At 41.5% G+C, this 17,762-nt stretch overlaps 1 protein-coding gene across 2 annotated transcripts in view; it reads left to right on the top strand.

Annotated features, from left to right (window-relative positions):
• CNTNAP5 (contactin associated protein family member 5) overlaps positions 1 to 17,762 on the top strand; it is a 995,095-nt gene that overhangs the window by 698,492 nt on the left and 278,841 nt on the right. For both annotated transcript variants that reach the window (XM_043488200.1, XM_043488201.1), the window contains one exon: positions 6,597 to 6,797. In XM_043488200.1, coding sequence (XP_043344135.1) covers positions 6,597 to 6,797 — 201 coding nt within the window. The remainder of the gene's footprint in view (positions 1 to 6,596; positions 6,798 to 17,762) is intronic.

Below are 17,762 nucleotides of genomic sequence, written 5' to 3'. Positions count from 1 at the left end.
ACTTGTTACACAAATAAAACATAAGAAACAAACACAAAAATATGAGCATCTTATATTTACTGTTACAATACTGTGTCCTGGAAAGCACACACAGTCGTGTGGGACGACAGTTGGCGTGCGGCGCCCGGCATCCGGTGAACAGGCAAGAAGAGCCACTGACGAGGACAGAGAGGAGCAGGGAGATGGCAAAGTGAGGAATCGTCAGCAGTAGGAGACAGAGGGCAAGCTGCGCTTTACTCATGTCCGGCCCTGGTGGAACACACGTTTACATCTTTGTAACTTGGGAGTTCATATGCAGGGGACATATTGTACCTGCTGACGATTAGCCTCCTCTTGATAAAGATCTCCTGAAGTCTTACAGGGTGCTTCATGCTAGCCGAGGTACCGATGGTCCATGGGTGAAAGACCAGTGTTGACCTGTCCATTCTTGAGGGAAACAGAATAGTTTATCACGAGCTCCAACCCAGCCCCAGCAGACCTCCAGCCATCCTCACTTACTCGTAATCTCAAGAGTGCCTATATCAGTGTGAGATGTTTGTGGTTCTCATATATGCCACTTTCCCCCTCAAATGACGGTAAGATTTTGAAAGAGCTCAGCATGCCTTATTCTCCTGTGTCTGTGCCCTGGGGACTAGCACACAGTATACACAGAATGATACATTTCACATCCTGGGAGGTCTCATGTTTGTAAGAAGACAGACTTGAAAGCTAAACCCACAAAGCAACATAGGAAATGCTGTACTGGTCTCCGTAACAACCCTTGTCATGTTGTTGAAATGAAGCCTTGGATCTTTATAACATGTTGTTTGATGGCCTATAACCCATAAGTTCTTTATACTTAAAGGTGGATAATACCTTGCAGCATCACTTATACTCAGGCGACTGCACTGCTGTTTTTTTTTTTTTTTTTTTTTAATTCGGGTTTGTTTGTTTTGCAGTGTGGTATTAGTTCCTGCTGTTCAGAGAAGTGAGTCAGCTCTAGGTATTCATCTACCTCTCTGTTTCGGATTTCCTTCCCATTTCGGTCACCGCAGAGTTTGCAGGGCAGATATAGAGACACAGATGTAGAGAACAGGAGTATTGACACTAAGGAGGAAAATGGGGGTGGGGGGAATGGGGTATGCCATGAGATTGGGATTGACGTGTACACACACTACTGATACGTGCATAAAATAGGTGACTAGTGACCACCTGCCGTATAGCACAGGGAACTCTCCTTAACGCCCTGTGGTGAGCGCTGCTTTTAGAAAGCAAACGTTTTGCTTCTTAATGTGATATAATTGCCATACAACTTTGTGTAATTTTAAGATGCACAATGTGTTGATTTGATACATTTATATATTACAATATGATCACCATGCTTACTAGCACCTCTATTATGTCATGTAGTTATTTTCTTTTTTCTGGCGGGAACAATGAAGACCCCGTCTCTTAGCCACTTTGCAGTTTATAATCTGGTGTTGTTGACTAATTATCAAGCTGTGCATTAGATATCCAGAACTTATTTATTGGCCAATAACAACTCTGTGCCCTTAAACAGCATCTACCCATTTTTCCAAAGCTACAGTAATTAGTACAGTATGATATTGGCATAAAAATATAGCCACATATGACAGTAGAACAGAATAGAGAGCCCAGAAATAAGCTCTCACATAAAGGATCAATTGATATTTGATAAGGGAGCCAAGAATATTCAAGAGTAAAGGATAATCTCTTCAACAAATGGTGTGGGGAAAACTGGGCATGAAAATAATTAGACCCGTATCTTATACTACTCAAAAATTAACGTGAAAAACAGTAAAGGCTTCAACAGAAGATCTGATGGCATAAAAACCTAGAAGAAAACATAAGGAAGAAATCCCTCTGACATTCTGACAATGATTTTTTTTCTTTTTACTCTGACAACAGAAGCTCAAGAAACAAAAGAAAAAATCAGCAAGTGGGACTACATCAGATTAAAGAGCTTCTGTACCGCACAAGAAATAGTCAACAAAATTAAAAAGCAATCTCAGAAATTAGAGAAAATATTTGCCAGCCATTTATTGGATAATAAACATTTAAAATGCATAATAACTTATTTTAGACTAACTAAGATCCTTAGTGAATTGAATAAGTTTCTGCCAGTTCAAAAAATCTTCAAATGCAGTCCCCTCTTAAGCAGACAATTTGTCTTGAGTAACTCAATACTTGTATTCCTTTAAGCAAGTTAGAAAGAGGGACTCTGTTCCTCATTATGGGACTGAATACAGTAAAAGAAACAATAGACAATGACCTGGGTAGCAAACTGTGGAATCAAGGGCAATGATTTTCTAGGTTTCTGGGTCTGTAAGGACTAAACAACATATTCTGTTGTAGACATTTATGAAATGCAAGGAATGAAAATAAATCTAGAAACACATGAGGCTATTTCAAAGTGAAAAGGTAATTCAACAAGATAATAATCATTTACTATATACAGCAGCAGCTATATCACAAGGAGTCTGCTGGCTAACCTCCTTTGCAGGATGAGTTTCCCACCTCTATCTCTTAAGTCTTCCTACTAGAGTAGAACATAGATGTTCATCAGATGTGCTGGTTTCTAACACCAGGCTGTCTCATGGCACCTTGTAGCCTTAGATGCATCTCTAGAGATGAGCACGTAGGGTAGATGCCATGTGATAGAGGGATGGTGCTGGAGGCAGGCCAGCTGAGGGTGGTGTTTGGAGCCTGGAGGATTTTATGATGCTCTGCCAATCATAGCTTTTAGCTGATTTCCCCCTTGGTCTCTGCATGAAACTGGACTTACCCGAGTTAGAGGGAAACCTCTGTTGGTTTCCTTGTGTGAAAATCCAAGTTCACAGGCTCCCAAGAGGAACATTTTGCTTTCTGGGACTTTTGAGTCTGGTGTGTTTCCCCTGGGTGTGCAGAGAGAAGGTCAGCCTAGTGTGTCTCTCCTCTGGGTGTTTGTGGGTCTTCCTTTCTGGCCTGGGGAACAACCTTCTTGAAGCAGGCTATCCTGAGAACTACAAGAGACCAGTCATAGCTTCTCCTTCTTTTTAATGCTTTTGTTAATATCAGCATCAGACATCTGTGAGCTACTGGAGTTGGAGATGTCATGTATCTTTATCTAAGTGGTACACAGATCTCTATTAAAAAGCTAGTTATTTAGTTAATAACGAGTTCCTCACACTGAACTCCTCACTTAATCTTTACAACCATCCTGTACAGTTGGCGTCATTGCTGCTTTTTAAAGTATAATTGATGAAGAAACTGAACTTCAGAAAAGTAATCATTTGACCAACTATGCTTGGCCAATAAGTGTAGGGCTGACTCACAAATCTAGATCTTCTGAGGCCAAAATTCACGCTCTGTCCATTGCCCACTGACTAAATTTACCATCTTGAACATTTAGTTCATGAGGTCAGTTTTATTTACAGTATGTGGAGGTCCATGAATGGATCACCCTCCATCCCCCCAAAAGCCTGTTCAAAATGAATGCTGCCTGAGATCTTTCACCCACACCTTCCCTAGCTAAAACTACCTGTCCCTACCTTGTTCCGTGTATCAGGAGCATCGTCCGTCAAAGCTGACTCTCCTGAGTGGCACCGACCCCTGGCTTTTCATGTTTCATCAGGTTCAGGGCCTAATCTGCACGGCAACCCAGGGAGTAGGAGAGAAAATAGAAAGTGAGAAAAAGATACCATCCAGTTATCTTTTTATTTTTAGTCTTTATGTTTCCATCACCCAGGAGAGAAATACTGAGATGACAAAGGCTGTCTTTGAAATGAAACCACCTTGAGGCCCTAGGTCCCGAGTGATCGCCTCTCTTCCTGTTGGTCAGACCGCGCTTCTGATGTGTGTTTACTGAACTGAGGGCCGCCTTTGGACCCTTGGTTGTTCCTTGTGTCTTTCGTCTATCGCATATATCAAAAAGTGCCAAGAGTTCAACTGTGAGAACTTCACTCTCCGGGCCCAGAAGGAGGGGTTTGCGATATTCGTGGCTTTGGGATAAAAGATTGTCTTTCTGATACAACCCTTTTTTCTCCCTCTTGCCAAAAATAGAGTAAGATTTTGGAAAAAATGAGCTAATGAGTAAATGAATAAGCAAATTGTTTGATTGGTATGTGAACACTGGATGGACAAAGGTATGAAAATCGGTGTACATTTAGAAGGAAATCTAAATTTGTGTAATTTAGTGATGCTGTGAGGATCAATTTTGGAGTCAGACAGATTGGACACGTTGAGATTGGGGACAAGCTTACTTTCTCTCTCCTTCTTATATCTGTATCTATATGGATGCCTATAATATCTATTCTTATATCTATATTTATATTGATATTTGCCATGATTGTTACAAGTACTGACGAAAATGTATGTAAAATATCTTAGAATGGAACAGTAGCATGGCATCTCATTAGAGTTCTGTTTCTTGAAAGTACCATGGACATTTCAAAATTGGCAGTTTTTATTTCTCCCTCTACAGTGGTGTATTATTAAATGACTACTTTCTTTGGTTATTTTATCAACATTTGTCTATACTGGCACCAACATTTTTGAAATTTCTGGTTCATTGTTTGTGTAACATTATTATTTTTACCAATATGAATCAAGCCTTGTTTTTGCTTTCAAAATAAAAATCCAATAACCTTGTGATTTTTTTAGACTTTATAGAAAATGTCATTCAGTTAAACATTGGAGATGTGAGTTATTAGGGAGCTGGTTTCAGAAAAGAGTGTTAAGAAGAATCAGAATGTTTGAGCAGAGTTTAATTTTCTGCTGCAATAAATATTCCCTCATTTAGGAATTGGGAAGACCAAACTTTCTCTTCCTCCTTTTTCTAATATATTGAAACTGAAGTGCAGGGAAATGGAGTTCCTTATCCTAACTCATACGCAGAGTTGAGGCAGAGACAGTAAAACCTGGGGATACTGCTTGCCAGTTATTTTTAATATTATTTTCTTTTTCATGGCCAGCTGCCACCATCCTGCTTCTGAGTAGCACTGGTTATATACTATAACTAGAAGTATTTTTTACAGTGGCAGTGTATGTGCTTGCAATTCGCATCTAATAGATACGCTGTGGGTCATTCCTTTGCTTCCTAGACTCTGGTTTCCTCATTTGTGAAACTAAGTGAGCGAGCGAGAGAGAGAGAGAGAGAGAGAGAGAGAGGGCGGAAACCGCACGATGTCTGGCCAGGTTCCTTTCCAGCTGGGCACGTCTGTGAAGAGCAACGATGTTACCATGTGGGCAAGGTTCTCGGAGGACAGAAGCTTTTCAAGTCCTCCTGCTTCCTCTCTCACTTTACTTGTGAGCAAGTTCAGAATTCAGCTCCATGTCTGATTGCTGAACATATTTCAGTCTATTATGCCAGAATGTCTGATGCATCCCCAAATGCCTTGTGACTTCATACCTTCTTTTCTTAAAACTGATGATAAAATTAAGTCCCTCCAAAAGTGAAGTGGCTTGCCCAAGCTTGTTGTTCATAGAATAGCTTTCAAGTGAAGATCTCCCAAGGTCTAAAAATAAAATTCCTCTCCTCTCTTCACCTTCCGTTCTTACTGATAGAAGGCAAAACATGTTCTCCCTCCCTGATCTTTAGGCCCTCATCTCGGCATGCTCTTTTAATGTAAAGCTCTTCAAATATTTTTGGTGAGTACAAGTATCATGGAGAATAAATAACAAGCTTCAGTTAAGTGCCTTGCCTGTTTGTGTATTACACATTCTCATCCTTGTTGTGATGTATGTGTCACACATGCTCTCTGTGAATAGGTCTTGTTTTCTTTTTTTTTTTTTTAAGGTCTTGTTTTGAGTGTGGTACTTACGGTTCTCTGAGAAAATGATCTATGCTAGGGCTTCTCTTGTGAGGAAGAGTGTGTATCACTATCTGGAAGTAGGGTCTTTGGAGTCAGGCATCCTAGGTTCCAATTACTAGTCTTTAACTAACTACGTAATCTTAGAAAACCTGCCTAGTTTTCCTTATTCACTTTTCCCTCATTTTTAACATGGCAGGACCAACTTCCTCCTGATTTAGATGATGTCAGTTTCATTTATTTATTTATTAGAAATGTTTAACATTTTATTTTTGTTCATTTAATTACCAACAGGTTGTGATTTGTCAGTGATCTATGTTCTTCTATGCATGTCATCACCATGATAGTTATCTTTGAGCATCTTTAGTTACATTCTACTCTGATCACAAAGTATCTCATTTCTAAGTTCTTCCCCTTCCAAATCGTCCTTCCCACAACTGATTAATTCATTTCCTTTTATTCCTGTTCTGTTGTCTGTTTATATTTTTTAATGACTTTTCATAAGTCATGTCCATTTTCAGTGAGATAATGGGCATTAAGCATAGAACTTGTGGAGCAAGGGCTTCACAAATTCAGCTCTTCAGATAATTAACCCCCACACTACCTCTGGGTGGAGCTCTAGGAGAAACAAAAATTCTCTGGTTAAATTCTTATCATGAGGAGAGCCCTCAAGTGGCAATTAATGGATGGACCTGCAGCCACCAAACATCACCCTGCTCACACAGTCCTGTTTCATTTTTCCAGCTTTTTGGAGGCCTGTAAGCATGATCATCTTTTGACCTTGCTTGGGTTGTGTTTTCTGGGCAGAGGACAAGATCTGGACGTTGATGCAGCACAACAACACAGAACTGACCCGTGTGCGGGGCGCCAACCCTGAGAAGCCCTACTCCATGACCTTGGACTATGGGGGCAGCCTGGAGCAGCTGGGGGCAGTGATCGACGGCTCCGAGTACTGTGAGCAGGAGGTGGCCTACCACTGCAGGAGGTCGCGGCTGCTCAACACTCCAGGTAAGAAGCACCCCTCCTGGGCCCCTTCGCATGTGCCCCACAGGGAGACCGCAGTGTGGCACATGGCCCCCAACCCTGGACTTCAAGGAGAGAAAGGTTTGCCATCCAGGGGGCTGCACCTACAGTGGTCCCCTATGCAACGAGAAAAACGCCACCAGGAGACACTGATGGGCTCGTTCTTTCTCTGGTGCCCAGGCCGTGACCTCGAGGGGGTGCTGTAGCCTCTCAAGGTTTTCTCCTCATCTTCAAAAAAGGGACAGTAACAACACCCATTTTGCAATACTGGAGAGAATGGAAATTTTCTTGAGAGCAATGGCTCTTGAACTAGACTTAGAAAGTGTGAAGGAGGAAATGGTTTTTCCGGCAGATTAGAAAGCATCAAGGATTTAAGCTCGTTCACCAAACTACAGTGAGATATATTTGGGGAAAGGATGCGTAATGGGGCAGTATTAGGCAATGAGATCAATGGACAGGCTGGCACATCCTGTGTGTTTACAGTACTCATGTTATCTGAAAAGTGCAGGCCTGAATTGAAATGACTCTTTTTCTCCTTATACTTCTTTGATGCTACACTTAGGAGTACAACTATAGGGACAAGCCCTGGAGTTGGAGGGAAAACCTACCATTTGGGACTGAACAGAGGTCCTTGGCTGCTGACAGAATCTCTCCTTGACTCTAGAATTGAGATAAACCAAGGGAGTCTGTCAGTATGCAAAAACCACTGAATTCAGGACAAACAGTAACAGGATAGATTGGCCAGAGGCTGTTTGGATTGTGAAAGGCAGCCTGAAGCAAGCAGAGTTGGTTGGAGGCTGTAAATACTGCAGCTGAAGTCCAGGATTTGTAGACGAGAGCAGACAGCTTCTAATAAAAGTTGCTGATTTCTGCACGAATTCCTAAGATGTTTTCCTAAACAAGGAGAAATGACTCTTTTTAAAAATATAAAGGTTGCTTTAAAAAATTATGTTAACTTTATTTATATATTGATTATTCTGTATTTTCTAGCTCAAATGGTTGATAAAGGGCTGCAAAAGACCCTTCTAGGATTGCTTACCACAACTCAAAGGACTTGCAAAATGTCAAGAGGGCTTGGTCAAAGTTGATGCATGCCTCGGGGGTCTGTCATTTTTGTGAATGTCAGTTCATCATTTGTGGCAGGAAAAAAAAAAGGCCAAGTATAACAGGGATGTGGAATATCCAAGAAAGGGTGTCAGAATCTTTAGCCTCAAGGAATTTATGTTCCTTGAAAGTGAAGAATTTTGAAAAGCTTCAGGAAATTAGACAATGAAATGTCAAAGAAGAAGTGCTAGAAATCTAACTAAATACAACTACCCACCACGTCACTGATCTGGAGTCTTTCGGGAAGAAGTTATTCTACATAAGTGAATTTTCCAGGTAGTTGTCACTTACCCCTTTAAGCATCCAAACAGTTTTTAAAGAATTTTTAACTATTTGAAATGGAAATCTTTCTCAAATGGATTACATGCTCCCTTACCTTCTTGAGCAGAGAATTCTGAACATGAGATGTAACCGTCTCTTGATTACTTGGGATCATCATTGTGAAAATCAGTTAGTCTTCATGGACTCGGCCATGCCCGCAGGGTCGATTAGATCGGAGGCCCTGCTGGTGTCCCTGTTTACCGGTGTCCTCTGCGAGCCAGTGTGTGTGTGTGTTCAGAGTCCCCCTGTCCTCACTGCCAAACTTGCTGTGGCAGTCTTAGCAGAGTCTGTATCTAGAAAACCGTGCTACCCTCTTCTCACTGTGTTGCTTCTAGTTTCCTAACAATTGGTTTGGTGGGACTTTAGGGAAAATGGAATCATGTTCATTCTGACTATGAAATTTCCTTTATTCATTTATTTTTAATTGGAGTATAGTTGCTTTGCAATGTTGTGTTAGTTTTTGCTACAAAACAAAATGAATCAGCTATAAGTATGTGTGTTTGTGTATGTGTGTGTGTGTGTGTGTGTGTGTATTATCTCCCTTCTCTCTGGGACTTTCCTCCCACCCCTCATCTCATCCATATCTGTTTTACTTTTTCTGATTTACTTCACTCTGTATGACAGACTCATCACTTCAAATGACCCAATTTGTTCCTTTTCAGGGCTGCGTAATATTCCATTGTGCATATGTGCTATATCTTCTTTATCCATTCATCTTGTCAATGGACATTCAGGTTGCTTCCGTGCCTTGTCTGTTGTAAACAGTGCTACTGTGAAGATTGGTATAGATGTGTCTTTTTGAGTTATGTTTTGGGGTTCCTTTAGTATATACGTCCTGTGATACCAGTTTGACTTTACCATTGCCTTGTATATGCTTCTTTTTTAAAATCAAAGTATAGTAGATTTGTAAATTGGGTTGGTTTCAGGTTACAGCAAAGTGATTCAGTTATATATGTGTGTGTATGTATATATATATATATATGTATATGTCTTTTTTTTCCACTTGAGGTTATTAAAATATTGAGTACAGTTCCCTGTGCTATACTGTACATAGCTAAATAAGAGCTTTGTACTATAGGTCCTTGTTGTTTATCTATTTTATATATGGCAGTGTGTATCTTTTAATCCCAAACTCCAAATTTATTGCTCCCTCTCTTTTGATAAGCATAAGTTTGTTTTCTATGTCTGTGAGTCTGTGTCTATTTTGTAAATAAGCTCATTTGTATCCTATTTTAGGTCCCACATCTAAGTGATATCGTATGGTATTTGTCTTTCTCTGCCTGACTTACGTCACTCGTATGACAATCTCTAGGTCCCATTCATGTTGCTACAGTGGGATTCCTTCCTTCTTTTTAAAGGCTAAGTAATACCGCATCATATACATGTGACCATGTCTTTTTTATCCATTCATTTGTCAGTGGACATTCAGGTTGCTTCCGTGTCTTGGTTATTCTCAATAGCATGTGCTTTTCGTCTGACTCAACTGTTACAAATCCCCTGAGCACATCCTAGAGAGGGGGTACGGCCTAATCACCTTCTGAGGTCCCCGCCTCTTGGTGCCATCAAATTGGGGGTTAGCATTTCAACATCTGGATTTTGGAGGGACACACACATTTAGTCCACAACAGGCACACACCTACAGGGATATTTACCTGATTTCCCTGACTGTTATGGAAATCCCTTCCCCTGGGGAGAGACAGAGGGAGGCGGGACCAGAGATCACCATCTCCTCCCCTACCTGCTCTCTAGAAGGGCTGAGGAAGGGTCCCCTCGTCTGCTGAAGTCAGGACCCCCACTGTAACTGTTTTAGTTACTGTATTTGTTACACACACAGTTTACAAATATCTTTCTGTATCAGTAAATATGACTTTATAGCATATTTTTTTAATAAGTCTTCCATTATATGGATGTATCACAATGGGCAGATCTATTTTTGACATTTAGATTTTTCCTCTTTTTTCGTTATTATATGTGCTGCGAGAACATTTTTGCACACAGATATGATATCTTTAGGATAAGTTCCTGGAGGTGCCATTACCAAGTCAAAGCATGTGCATGTTTTGAAGACTTTTGCCATCTTGACATCTGCAATGGGTCAAGGTTATAGCAGTTTATCCTCCAAACATCACCGTGAGACCTCAGGTGCCCATCTCCCAGCACTAGGGATTAACACCTTACTTCAACTTTGGCAATCTGATAAGTGCAGAGGAGGATCCAAGACAATTTTAAATATTTTTGGTTAATTAAAAAATATGTAGTCTGATTCCCATAGCTTATTGGAGGGAGATAACTACAGGCAGCCAAGATTAGGAGAAGCGATTAGATATTGTACATTTTGGCTACAGTGGACTCAGATCGATAAGAGGAGAATGTGAAGGATGCCTTCTTGCTATAGATCCTCCTCCAGACGATACACAATTGATAACAAAGGGAGGAAATGAAAGACGGCAAGATGAGAAAAATAAGTAACTTTTTAAACGGCTGCCAGTGACTAAGTGTTTCTCGTATTTGAAGATGTCTGTGAGGAGCTACACAAGCATGATATGTGATCCAAACAACAGTGACGTTTTAGGAAACAGAACCTCAGAGCGGGTAGGATGCTTGATCAGGGCCACACAGGCCTGCACCCTGCTCGGCCTCAGGGCGAAACAGAGAGCAGGTAACGAATAAGGCTGGCCGTACAGCCCAGGCCTATATAGTACCATGGTACTCTGCAACGGCTTATGCGGAAAGAATCTGAGAAGGGGTCGATGTACATAGCTGATCACTTGGCGGCACATCTGACACTCACACAACACTGTAAATAAATTAGACGCCAGTAAAATTAAAGGAGAAAGGGAGGGTGTGATCCCCGACAGTCATGCAAACTCAGAGAACCAACAGTTACAAGGATATCGGGTCATCAGGGAACACGTGAGTTTGTATGACTTTCCTTATTTTGTAAGAAAATGTGGCTGGAGAGACGGGTCAGCTGCCAGAGCCGTGATATTAAGGCTGTGGGATTGTCAAGGAGGCCTGAAGAGGGCAATTCCTGGGCAACTTCACAGGTTGGCAGTGTCCTTGCCCACAGGCTGCAGCTTCCAGGGCCCACACACCCCTCCATGTGGCTCTGTGTATCCCAAACAGTGTCAGCGAAGTCTCCTCTGTCTCCTGTCTGCTCTTGCCTCTGGCTCTGGCTCTGTTCTTCTAGCAGCAGCGGAAGCAGAAAGAGGAGAAAGACAAGCAGGATAAGGTCAGGCCTGGCTCAGCGCTGTGTCTTTTTCATTTAGTTAGTGACTGAACCATGACACTGTCGTTTTCTGAGTTTCCTCTGATATTCTCCCCCAGAGCTGCTGAGAAGTGCCAGCCAGTGAAATGTGTCATCTGTCTCTTTAACTGAAATTTGTACTGGAAACTCTGCCATGGACCAGAGCTGCAAGCCAGTGCGGTCCATGGGAAAAGTGTCTGCGTTATTCCCACACATCTTTTTTTTTTTCTTTTTTTTTTTTTTATTTATTTTTGTCATACATTGATATGAATCAGCCGTGGATTTACACGTATTCCCCATCCCGATCCCCCCTCCCACCTCCCTCTCCACCCGATTCCTCTGGGTCTTCCCAGTGCTCCAGGCCCGAGCACTTGTAGCTCAATTCCAGAAAAATAAATGAACCAATCAAAAAATGGGCCAAAGAACTAAACAGACATTTCTCCCACACATCTTTGTAGTTGTATCTGCTGGCTACTTCTTACCCTGAGCCTGATGCAGGGCTGAGACGCCGTGCGACAGAGACGTTTCCAAGACAGCATGACTCAGTCGGCCAGCGCTCGGCAGCGCCCGCCGCAGGGCTGGGAGCTGGCCGCTGGTGCCCAGGGACCAGGCAGGGCTGTGCTGGCTGAGCGCAGGTGTTTGTTCACGGTCAGCACGTCCATAGGAATTCTGCCTGAGGCCAGACGCGAAGGTATCATGTGAGAAGCACGTGAAGTGAAAACAGGATCCAGTCCTGGATGCACACAGAGAATGGGAGAAAAAGTTGCTGAGGAAGCGCTTTAATCACATGACCGACTTGCTCCATATCCCACAGCCCGCCAGCCCAGAAGGACGAGCTTGAGAGGGGCGTAGGTAGGAGGCCTCCTGGAGTGGCCGGCCCTGCAGGCCATGGGGACTGAGAGTCCTGTCTGCTCCCGACCTTCTCTTCTAATCATCTCCATGCTGTCTCGAATCCTTACCTTAATTCACTCATCACAGTGTAAGTATCTAGGTGGTATGTATGTTTTTTCACTTAGCACTCTGTGTTCTGAAAGCCTGTTTGGGAATACCTTTCCCAATAAAGCTGTGAGCTCACTAAGGCAGAGATAAGTCAGTCATGATACACGTAAAAATCACTGGACATTCAGACCCCATTATTTTGAAATCTAATATCTATAGGACAGCTTGACCTCAAGCAAATCAGTCTTGTAAATAAGTCTGTGGTGAGGATTGCTTAAGTTCCTCAGAAGAACTAATGATGGAGTGCCTGATAACACCTCAGAACCCCTCCTTCTCTTTGAGAAATAGGTTTTTATTCATTTATTCATGCAGGCATTTCATGAGGGGTTCCACCTGAAGTCAATTGTTATGGCTAGTTATGTTCCCATGACTTTGAAGTAATAAAATCCTACTTTCCTTACACTACTTTAAATTCTCAGATTTCCCTTAATTAATGATACTTTAGTGAACATACAGCTGGCTGGCCATATATATAACACTTAGTATATAATTTAGACCATATATACATGTTACTATATACATACATACACACTATTGCTGTGTTTAACGGCTCAGTTGTGTCCGACTCTTTGCGACCCCATGGACTGTAGCCTGCCAGGCTCCTCTGTCCATGGGATTCTCCAGGCAAGAATACTGGACATTCCCTCCTCCAGGATATACACACTGTAATATGTATTAAAAATATGCATTATTTATACTCTATTTGCTGCTGCTGTTTAGTCATTAAATCATGTCCAGCTCTTTGTGACCCCATGGAATGTAGCCCACCAGGCTTCTCTGTCCATGCGATTTCCCAGGAAGAATACTGGAGTGGGTTGCCATTTCCTTCTCGAGAGATTTTCCCTACCCAGGGATTGAACCTGCGTCTCCTACTTGACAGGTGGATTCTTTACCACCTAGTCACCAAGGAAGCCCTATATATATACTCATTATATAACCTTTATATGTCCAAATAGATCTGTAAATGCGCTTGTGTATAGAAACCCTCGTGACCATCTGTAATATACAACTTTCAGTGTGTGCAAAGCTAACATCTAGGTTTAGAAATCTAAGTAAGGAATGACGAGGCCAAAAAATCAAATTACTGAGATAAAAGAAATAGCACTCCAGGGTGCTCTGGTGTTTGCTAAACTGAAAACACTTTGTCCCCAATATCTGTACCAAACAAGATCATTAACAGATGATGACAATGCATTTTCTTTTAAGTAATCTTTATTGGTTGATTATCCATTATATGCCACGTACTTTTATAGGCAGTGGGAATTAAACAGTGAAAAAGCCAGTGTTTCTGCTCTTATGATGACAATAGGGATGGCAGAAACAAACCAAACAAACTTGTGCACGTTTGGGCACAAAATACAGGCGTAGAACTGATCCCGTAGCTCATGGTCTTCTCATTACACCAGGCTGTCACCATACCATTAAAATCAACTTTTGTCACAGGGGCAATATAATAAAAAACACAAAACTATACTGTGACATCTGCAAGATAAAATACCATGGCACTATTTGAAATCTCTAATAAAAAACTATTTCTACTTTATGTACAGCAAGAATCTAATCTATAAAGAAATTCATGGTCCCTGTATTGCATGCTCTTTGGTATCACCACTGCTGACAATGATGCTGACTCTTGGGTACTGAGCTCCTTCTGTGCACCAGGTATTGTGAACGTTATTTCATTTAATCCTCTCAACGGTCTTATGAAGTTGGCATTATTTTCATTTTTATTGATGGAAGGGGAAGCTCTAAGAAACTATGAGGGTCATGCAATATCTTGTAGCCAGTAAGTGTTAGATACCCATTTCAAATACATGTCTAGCTTTCACTTCCATCTACATTCCAAAATAACACCCAGAAAACATAAAAACCTTTCAAAGAGGAAGGGAAGATAATCATATAAAAATACAAGTATCCAAATAAATGTTTAATCTTATGTTCTGTTTATCAACTGTTATGTAACAAACCACCATAAAACGTAGTGGTTTAAACAATAGTAATTTTTAAGCAATAGTAGTTTTTAAAAAATGAAATATTATTGATTACAATATCCTGATAATTTTAGGTGTTCACAAAATGATTCTGTTATACAGATATTCATTCTTTTCAGAATCTTTTCCCATATAGGTTATTATGAAATACTGAATGTAGTTCCATGTGCTAATCAGTAAGTCTTTGTTGTTTATGTGTTTTATATAGAGTCATGTGTATCTGTTCATCCCAAACTCCTAATTTATCCCTCCCCTGCTTCCATTTGGTAACCATATGTTTGTTCTCTATGTCTGTGGGTCTATTTCTCTTCTGTAAATAAATAATTTGTAGGTTTTTTTTCAGATTCCACATATAAGCAATATCGTCTGATACTTGTCTTTCTTTGTCTGATTTACCTCACTTGGTGTGGTAATCTCTAGGTTTATCCATGTTGATACGAATGGCATTTTGTCATTCTTTTTTATGGCTGACTGGTATTTCATTGTATATATACCACATATTCTTTAACCATTTATCTGTCAGATAACACTTAGATTGCTTCCATATCTTGTCTATGATACCATGAGCATTGAGGTGCATGTGTTTTTTCGAATGATAGTTATTTCCAGACATGTGCCCAGGAGTGGGATTATAGCACCATTTGTGCTTGGCTGTTCAGTTGTGTCCAACTCTTTGCGACCCCATGGACTGCAGCCCACTGAGCTTCTCTGGGCATGGGGATTCTCCTGGCAGAAATACTGAGTTGACTGTGATGCCCTCCTCCAGGGGATCTTCCCAACCCAGGGATCGAACCCAGAATCCCACAGGTGGATCCTTTATCATCTGGGCCAACAGAGAAGTCCATGAATACTGGAGTAGAGAGCCTATCCCTTCTCCAGGGGATCGTCCCAGCCCAGGAATCGAACCAGGGTCTCCTGCATTGCAGGCGAATTCTTTACTGGCTGAGCTATCAGGGAAGCCCCTGCAGGATCATATGGTAATTCTATTTTTAGTTTTCAAGGAATCTACATACTGTTCTCTACAGGGACTGGTTCCTTTCCCCCAGCACTCTCTCTAGCGTTTATTATTTGTTGACTTTCTGATGATGGCCATCCTGATTGCTGGGTCATGGTAGTTCTGATTTGCAATTTTAAATAATTACTGATGTTGAGCATTTTTTCACATGCCCGTTGGCCATCTGTCTGTCTTCTTTGGAGAAATGTCTATTTAGATCCTCTGCCTATTTTTTTTTGATTGGCTGGTTTACTTAATATTGAGTGTTATGAGTCATTTGTATAGTTTTGAAATTAATTTCTTGTTGGTGGCATCATTTGAGGATGTTTTCTCCATTCATTTTGCCCGTGAATCTGACGCTGGGACAGGGTCCAGCAGCGTGAGTGTCTCTGCTCCGTTCCACGTTACCTGGTACTGGGACTGGGGCACTCCATCAGTTGGTGCTGGCTCTGGGCTGGGACCTTAATTGAATATATGTTCTTTCTATGTGGTGGTGTGACTTTCTCATAATACAATGGGTAGTTTTCAGGGACCAACATCCCAATAAGCAGAGTAAATCAGGTGAAAGCCATACTGCATTTTATTTGCTAGTATTGCAAGTCAAACAGTATCACTTTTGCAACTTTGTAAATATTAGAAGGCAGTCACTGGGGCTAGTCATTGTTCTCGGAGAAGGCAATGGCAACCCACTCCAGTACTCTTGCCTGGAAAATCCCATGGATGGAGGAGCCTGGTAGGCTACAGTCCAAGGGAGGCAAATGTGATTCTGCCTTGTAATAGGGTTAGTGTAGGCACATGTTTAAAAGTAAAAGACATGTTTACTATGTCTTCTTCAAAATTTTGGATAGTCAGCGGGCTTAAGGAAGCCCAGCGAATGCATGGGAGAAGCAGGAGTCAAACACAGGTCCTTCCAGCTCAGGGCAGGTTCTTCACTCTGATATCCTGCCAGCCAGTGATCGATCGATTCTAATTCAGCCTGGAAATGTGTCTGACTCTCCATGTGTCCCTCTTAGGAACTTTTGCCTCCCCTAATGTAATACAGCTAAAATGGGTTTATAAGAGTTTGCCACAGGTCTTAAAAAAATATAGAAAGATCGTCACATGAATCAAGTCAGTGCATTTTAGTCAGTGTAAGTCTGGTGTTAAAGCCACCTTTCTTAATGTTCTAATAACTTGGTCATTGTATTTCACTAAAGTCAAAATTAAAGGGAGGTGGATTTTACAAAGAAGACATACGCTTTAATTAAAGTAGACATATGGGTGTATCTAAGGGAAATAAAAACTACCACATAAATTCAAAACATGGTTTGAACATGGCTGCAAATGAATTTCCATTCAGACTATTAGTTACTTAAATAGTCAGTATGGATAACCTGTGTCCCAACATGTGGACCCTGTATTCAGTGAAGCTTTTATTTTTCTCCTCACACCATGAAAGACCACATTCACTTAGTCTGCCTCAAATGTATTTACAGGAAGAAGGATCCTGTTTTCTAATCCAAAACTGTAGTACAGTGGCAGCAACCCCAAAAGACCTGGCATTTTGGAATCATGAAACTAGGTCTTCAATTCTGCTAATAAGTCTTCTACTTACTAGCTGGGAGATCTTGAGCAAGTTGCATAGGTTTTGTAAGATTCAGTCTCCTTGTCTGTAATTGTAATAAGTATATGTTGGAAGTTGCATAGACATTCAGGATACCGCTGTTGTTTTAGCGAGTGTTTTACCTGTTTTTCCAAAGAACAAGGGGATATTAGCTCCCTTGGCTACCAGGAGAGCGTCTCAGAATCCCACGATATGCCTGGTGAAACAGTTCAACTGGGGGATTTGTCTCCTGTTGGCTTGTAGACAAACATTTTCTAAACTGTATTTTACTTATTATACATGTGCTATTTACCTATCCAAGAGTACTGTTGAGTTTTGAAGTTGCATCTATGTCCTCTGTTCTACCGACCGCTCAAATCCACTCATCTGTCTGCGTTTCTCAAATTTAATAAATGGCTCTACCATCTACCCAGCTTCTTACGGGCACAACCTAGGACTCAGCCCTCCCCGCTACCTGTTTCCCCTGGGGACCCCAGCCGGGACTCGCACTCACCCATCACAGCCGGCTCTCCTCCAGCTGTGCTCTCTGATTCCACTGTGCCTCCCTGAATTTACACCATCATCTCCAGACCAAACAAGTGCGTCCGATTCCTGTTTCCTCTCCTACCCCAGCCTGTACCCCCGGCTTCCTGTGGTTTAGATCTCATGAAACATAGCCAAAGGGATGATCTTTCCAGAACAAGATTGTACA

Source organism: Cervus canadensis, chromosome 15 (assembly GCF_019320065.1).
Source record: "Cervus canadensis isolate Bull #8, Minnesota chromosome 15, ASM1932006v1, whole genome shotgun sequence".
NCBI classification, from domain to species: domain Eukaryota; kingdom Metazoa; phylum Chordata; class Mammalia; order Artiodactyla; family Cervidae; genus Cervus; species Cervus canadensis.
The sequence above is the reverse complement of the archived record's forward strand: the minus strand, read 5'-3'. Positions and strand labels throughout refer to the sequence as shown.